General features: G+C 32.9%; 1 protein-coding gene across 1 annotated transcript in view; it reads left to right on the forward strand.

Moving 5' to 3' along the window:
- Window positions 1-5,595: 5,595 nt before the first annotated feature.
- Window positions 5,596-7,413, forward strand: part of HELRODRAFT_184256 (hypothetical protein) — a gene marked incomplete at both ends in the record, with an annotated part of 2,845 nt that continues 1,027 nt past the window's right edge. The window contains 4 exons of the mRNA XM_009019522.1: window positions 5,596-5,658; window positions 6,063-6,231; window positions 6,920-6,988; window positions 7,182-7,281. Of these exons, the coding sequence (XP_009017770.1) occupies window positions 5,596-5,658; window positions 6,063-6,231; window positions 6,920-6,988; window positions 7,182-7,281 (401 nt within the window). The remainder of the gene's footprint in view (window positions 5,659-6,062; window positions 6,232-6,919; window positions 6,989-7,181; window positions 7,282-7,413) is intronic.

Here is a 7,413-nt window from a genome sequence, read left to right on the forward strand (position 1 = left end):
GAAAATGATGATGAAAATGATGATGAAAATGATGATGAAAATGATGATGAAAAAGAAAATAAATGATGCAGGAAATGACGAGGAAGGCGATAGATGATGATGTGATTGATGATGGTCATGATGATAAGGATGATTACATTAAAAAAATATTTTTCCGTTATAAAATAGATTTTCTTAAACATTGCCGACATGAAAAGATTACGACGAATATAGTCGCCGATCAAACAAAAAAGAAATTTTGTCTCCCGCCAGCGATAACAATTTAAACTTTTTTTTATTCTCTAAATCAGGGGTGGGCAAACTACGGCTCACATGCGGCCCGCGATGTTATTTTATGCGGCCCGCGAAACTTGTTCGCCAGAAAATGGTCGTCGTCAGCCAGACATTATGACCAAAAAAGTAACCACAAATCTCAAAAAGATTCTCTTCCGAGTCGAAAAGATTTACTATTTAAGTACATATGCGACCCTTCAAAGGTAAAATACTTCTCAATGCGGCCCTCACAGCAAAAAGTTTGCCCACCCCTGGTGTAAAACAAACTCTGTCAGACGGAGAGAAAGTACCAACGCGCCAGGTTCGAAACGATGGAAATAAAATTATGAATATAGAGCGTAGAAGATGCATTTAGTGCGAGTGAAACTTTAAAATAAGTTTAAATAGTGATCTCTAAATGGTAATACAACGTGATAATGATGAAATGGAAGTGTAACATAAATATATTTGTAGCTGAAATCCGAAATATAGAAAGTATAATAGATTTAATAATGAGGTATATGAAATGATATACTATAAAATAAAAGAATGAAATAGTAAAGAAAAAATAATAATTCTGCATTCATACTAGCTGACAAACATATTGTTGTAACGTTCGAACGCTCGTAACCGCCAACACCAATGTCGTAACTTCATTGATCTCACTACTCCCAACAACAGTGTACATTCAATTCATACAGAGACGAAATGAGGGAGAAAAGTATACACAAACATGTACACTGATAAAGTAAGCGGGCGTCCATACATTCAAGTAGGGTACAGAAGAAGAGAGATTGCACATAGAAACAAAACTAGAAACATTGGTGAATGCCAAAAGGTGCATAGATGAATTTAATACTCATTCAGATTTTCAAAAATTGAAACATTACCAATAAATTTCTAACTTTCGTTCAAACGTCGACGATGTGGCGAATGTTATTTAAATTGAAACCCTCAGTCAAACAGAAAATGATACCATCATTTGGTTATGGTTTTATTTTTTTGTGGATATAAATCACAAATTGTTTTGCCTATAAGTAAAAAAATCATTAAATTTTTCAAAATGTTGTAAATTGATAACAACACATACACACACACACACACACACACGTGTTTAAGGTCTCTTTTTCCTTTCCTATTTCGCTCATTCTCTCTCTCTCTCTCTCTCTCTCTCTCTCTTTCTCTCTCTCTCTGTCCATCTTTTTCTTTCTCTTTGACCTATTTTTTTCACTTTTTCTCTTTTTCTCATAATCTCGCTTTTCTCTCTCTCTCTCTCCAGACGTATAGATGTGATAATTGGAAGGCGATGTGTGGTGATTGTGTTGTGAGTGACGATGATTTGACGACAATGCTGCTGCTGATGATGATGATGATGTTGCAACGATGATGTTGATGATGATGATGTCTTGTTGTTGTTTTTGTTGTTGCAGGTGATGTTGATAATAATGCAAGAGCCTTCTTGAGTGGAACATGGATTACTCTATTTTCAGCGTTTTTTCTAGAATCGATTTGATTTCATTTTTTTTCAAGGTAGATTTCACAATGAAAGGAATGATGATGATGATGATGGTGAGAGAGATGATACTGATGATGACGACGATAATGATGATGAGGAAGATGCTATGATGATGATGATGGCGACGAGGAAGAAAGAGAAGAAAGTTGATGATGTTATACTGCTACTGACGTTGAAAAAGATGACGATGATGATAATTTACTAAAATAATAAGCACAAATTAGACAAATAAATATAAAATTAATAATAATAATAAACAGTAAATGAATTTATTTAAAAATATTATTTAATAATTTTAATTTATTGATAAAGTTTGTTTGGTCAGAATTTTATTTCACAAAGTATGAACCAGGCGAATGTTTCAAAATAAATAACTGCCTGGCGAATGCCAAAGTAGACAGATTTGGTCAATGGAATTGTTTTTCCTTCTCTCTTTCTCTCCCTCTCTTTCTCTCTCATTTTTCTTCCTCTCTTTCACTATTTCTTCCATTTATAAATGCATTAATTCATAGGAAATGTATATTTGCAGTTATAACATAATAAAATATATATGTGATATATATGGCCAGTACATATGCAATGTATATTTATGTTTTATATGGATATATGTAAGTATGTATGTTTGTTTGTTCGTTTGTCTGTATGTATGTATGTATGTATGTACGTATGTACGTATGTATGTATGCACGTATTATTATTATTATCAACAATTTATTAAGCGCATTATAAAATTAAAATTTCTCGAAAGCGCTCTCCATTATAAATGAAATCAGTGAAGGTCAATAAAGTACAAATCAATAAAGTATTCCTATATCAAAATAAATATGTTTTTAAGTTCCTTTCAAAATCATCAAGCTTTAGTCCAGGCATTCTGAGCGATTGCGGAAGATTGTTGCAGGCAATTGGTCCTGACACGGCAATATTTCTAGTTGCAGTTTGTAGTTGAGTAAGTTGTCAATATATCTTGTCTACTAGCATCAACTGATTTTGAGAGTGAATCTAAGTTGAACGGAAGCTTCACACAACTATCACAGAACCATTTCAAACCACTGCAGTTTTTCAAAGCATCGGGTAAACTATCGTTAGTAGAAATACACTTCACATGTACGACAATATCACAACGACTGCAACGTAATACACTATCCTTATCTTCGACATTTGTACTGCCCAAACACTTCGCACATTTAGGCTGAGCGTTGCAATTAGTCACGCGATAACAACAAATTAAAAAGCTTACAAATTTAGTTCAAACTCAGCGAAAACTGTGTAATTAAATTACTCTCAGCCTTAGTAAATAATAAATTTAAGTGATATGCTATGAAACTAAAATTACGCTCGAATACTAATGTAATGAATGTATGTGCTCATCTGTGCATTTGTGTGTTGTGTGTAATACGCAAATGCGTGTAATGCATGTATGTATATATGTGTATAAGTATGTATGTATGTACGTATGTATGTATGTACGTACGTATGTATGTATTGTATATATGTGTATAAGTTTGAATCCATGTATGTACGATTCTGATAAAATGTGAGCCTATAGGCTTACATTATATACAGAAATGATGAAAATAACAACGTTTTTTGACAGCTAAATATTATCGTCTGCCTTTATTTTCCGCGGGAAATAATATCTAAAAAATATATGACTATAATTAGATCGTAATACAGTTATAATAAATTTATCTTATTATATTATTAATATACCGTTTAGCGTTTTGAAAGTTTAAAACATTAATTTTTTATTGAAATATTTAATAGAATATTATCAATCTTTTAAAGTATTTTGAATTATTTGTTTTAAAAGTCAATCAATCAATTAATTAATTATTCAACCAGTTAATTACATAATTAATTAATTGATTACCTAATTAATTAATTAAATTTATTATTCAAAATGAAGTTGATGATGTCGTTGATGTCGTTGATGTTGTTTCTTTCAATGTTGGCCTCAATTAAGATAGCTGGTAAAATTTCTATATATCAAATATAACACATGTTATAACATTAATAACATTAGACACATAAACCCACATACACTCACAAACACACACACTTACACACATCCACAAACACACATTCACACATACACACACAATAACAGATACAGATTTTAACATCAAATCATAAAACCATAACAGCAAGTTCAGTTTTCTGATGTTTGTTTACAACTATTGGTATGAAATGTAAGCAGTCAGAGAGCGGTAATTAATCAAAGACCCCATCAAAGATTTAGCTCAGCGTTTGAAAAAAATTTTCAGTTAAAGATACTTATTAAACATTTAAGGTTTTATTAATGTTTTAGAACGCGTTCTACACACACACACACACAAACACACTCACACACACACGCACACACTCACGCACACACACACATACACACGCACATACACAGATATATGAATATATTTCTATTTATATATAAGTACCTATAAAATAGGAGGAGCGAGGAAGGAAGGAAGAAAAAGAGCGAGAGAGAGAGAAAGGTAGATAAAGAAAGAAAGAGAGAGTGAGAGAGCACATGATGTTTTTCCAATTATATAGTTTTATAAAATATGAGATATAAAATAATTAAAATAAGTTAAAATATATGGCACCGAAAGGTTGTAAACGCTTCAAAGGATAAAATTTGAAACAACTTTGCACAGCAAGTCCCAAAATAATCAAAATTTAATTTTCTATTTTTAAAAGATCCAACCATTTTTTCTATAAAACAATCAGCCGTCCACTTTATATTTCACCAAAAAATAGCATCTATTGGTCAATATAAAAACATGGACAATGTAAAACCACAAAAAACAACAACAAACATAGAAAAAAAAATTTTTTTCAACACATCGATACATAAATATCAACCGGAAATAAATCACGGCGTATAAGCGTCAGAGAGCGAATGACGTAAAAACGGAACGTAATGGTTTTTTATTGAATAGGGCTGAAATATTATGGGTCCGAAAGTGATCCTAATTTAAAATGGCGGTCGAGTAGGCGAGCGTTGAAGAATTTCTAGAACGAAAGAGAAAAAATGTATTCCGCGTGACGCAGAAATTGAAATAATGCGCCAGTGATATTCTAGAATGTTCTCCAGCACTTATTTGAGTTCACCATGCTCAACTTCCTACTCATCATCGTCGTCATCATCTTCATCATCGTCGTCATCATCTTCATCATCGTCGTCATCATCTTCATCATCGTCGTCATCATCTTCATCATCGTCGTCATCATCTTCATCATCCTGTCGTCATCATCTTCATCATCGTCGTCATCATCTTCATCATCCTGTCGTCATCATCTTCATCATCCTGTCGTCATCATCTTCATCATCGTCGTCATCATCTTCATCATCGTCGTCATCATCTTCATCATCGTCGTCATCATCTTCATCATCGTCGTCATCATCTTCATCATCCTGTCGTCATCATCTTCATCATCGTCGTCATCATCTTCATCATCCTGTCGTCATCATCTTCATCATCCTGTCGTCATCATCTTCATCATCGTCGTCATCATCTTCATCATCGTCGTCATCATCTTCATCATCCTGTCGTCATCATCTTCATCATCATCGTAGTCGTTAAATTCGACAACATATACACATCACCATCGTCATCGTCGTCGTCATCATCACCATCATCATTATCATCATCACAGCAAGCTACCCATGTATTGACATTTTCTTGCTTTCAACCTAAGCGTACTTTGTAGTAACAATTTTCTATATATATATATATATACAGCTGTATACAAATGTATATATAGATATATACACACACATATATATATATATATATATACACATATATATATATATATAGCAAATAGAGATGTGTATGATGATGTATGGCGTGTACACTTTTGCTGTTGCTGCAACATTGCAGGACGCACAGGTATCGTGCTCATTTGCGCTGTTGTACACGTACGTACATACATACATACATACATACATACATACATACATACATACATACATACATACATACATACATACATACATACATACATACATACATACATACATACATACATACATACATACATACATACATACATACATACATACATACATACATACATACATACATACAAACATACATACATACATACATACATACATACATACATACATACATACATACATACATACATACATACATACATACATACATACATACATACATACATACATCCATACATGATGTTTGACGGTTCAGTGTCACTCATCATGTTTTGGTTTTAACATACATACATACATTTGCCACATACACATATATACAAAAATTTCATTACCAAGACACGCCTGTCTGCGAATTATATAAACTTGTATTACAAGACTTACGTTTCATCGACGTCATCATCGTCATCGTCGTCTTCATCATCATGGTCATCATCGTCATTCTGCACACCGGAAGTCTTCCGTATTCTAATTCTGATTGACGTCATGTTTCATGAGATCACGAGACGTAGATGGATGGATGGATGAATGAATGGATGAAACATGGAAAAACAAATTTTTCATTATAATTAGAAAAATGGCAGATTAAATGAACAAATAAACGAACGAACGATTGATCGTTCGATAAACGAACAAACGAACGAACAAAGAATGAACCGAACGAACCGAAATTTTTTTAAAACAAACAAACACAAATATGGAAAAAATGATAAAATTATTAAAATGACCAAATTGGAAAGAGAATAGGGACTAAACAATTGACAAGCAAACAATTTTCATAACTCCTAGGAATGAAATAAAATTGAAAGAAAGAAAATGAATGAATGAATGAATGAACAAACGAAGGAAATAATAAATAAATGAATAAATGAATGAACGAATGAAATAATGAATGAATGAATGAATTATCAAATTATCCTATCACCATCATCATCATCTTCATCATACCTTCAGTTAATGTTAGTAAAAAATTTATCATGTTCCTTCTGTATTTGCATTTCGACTCGACACACAATGTAACCACGCACCAGCGCATAACGATGTTCATATTACTTCATACATGTATAAATACATACATGAATCCATACAAACACACGCATAACGATGTTCATATTACTTCATACATGTATAAATACATACATGAATCCATACAAACACACACACACACACACACATAAACACACACGCATATACAGACAGAAAAAACACATTTAAAAAACACATATACACGTACAAGCAAGTATATACAACTAGAAAATTTAAAAGTTGGATACAGGGATATATATATTTTTATATAAATATATGTACATATTTATGTATATATATATATATATATATATATATATATATATATAAGCACAAACACATGCACACACACAAATTCAAACATACCCACCCATACATACACACTTACGCAAACACGTACACACACACACAAACAAACACACACACAAGCAGATAGCGTGACGAAAGGAGAGTACAGAATCATACTGCGACCAAAAGAGGCATCGCTTCGTCGCAGCGTCAACTCGTCTATCGTCCTCATCTGCAAGGTCCAGTACGTAAGCGATGCTCGCGACGACGACGACGACGACGACAGCAATGACGACGTCGATGTTGATGATGATCCTGCTAACGGGGGGGCGTTCAACTTGAAATGGATCAGTCCCATTGGGGAGGAAATTCAGAA

This window comes from Helobdella robusta (genome assembly GCF_000326865.2).
Source record: "Helobdella robusta unplaced genomic scaffold HELROscaffold_245, whole genome shotgun sequence".
Taxonomy (NCBI): Eukaryota; Metazoa; Annelida; class Clitellata; order Rhynchobdellida; family Glossiphoniidae; genus Helobdella; species Helobdella robusta.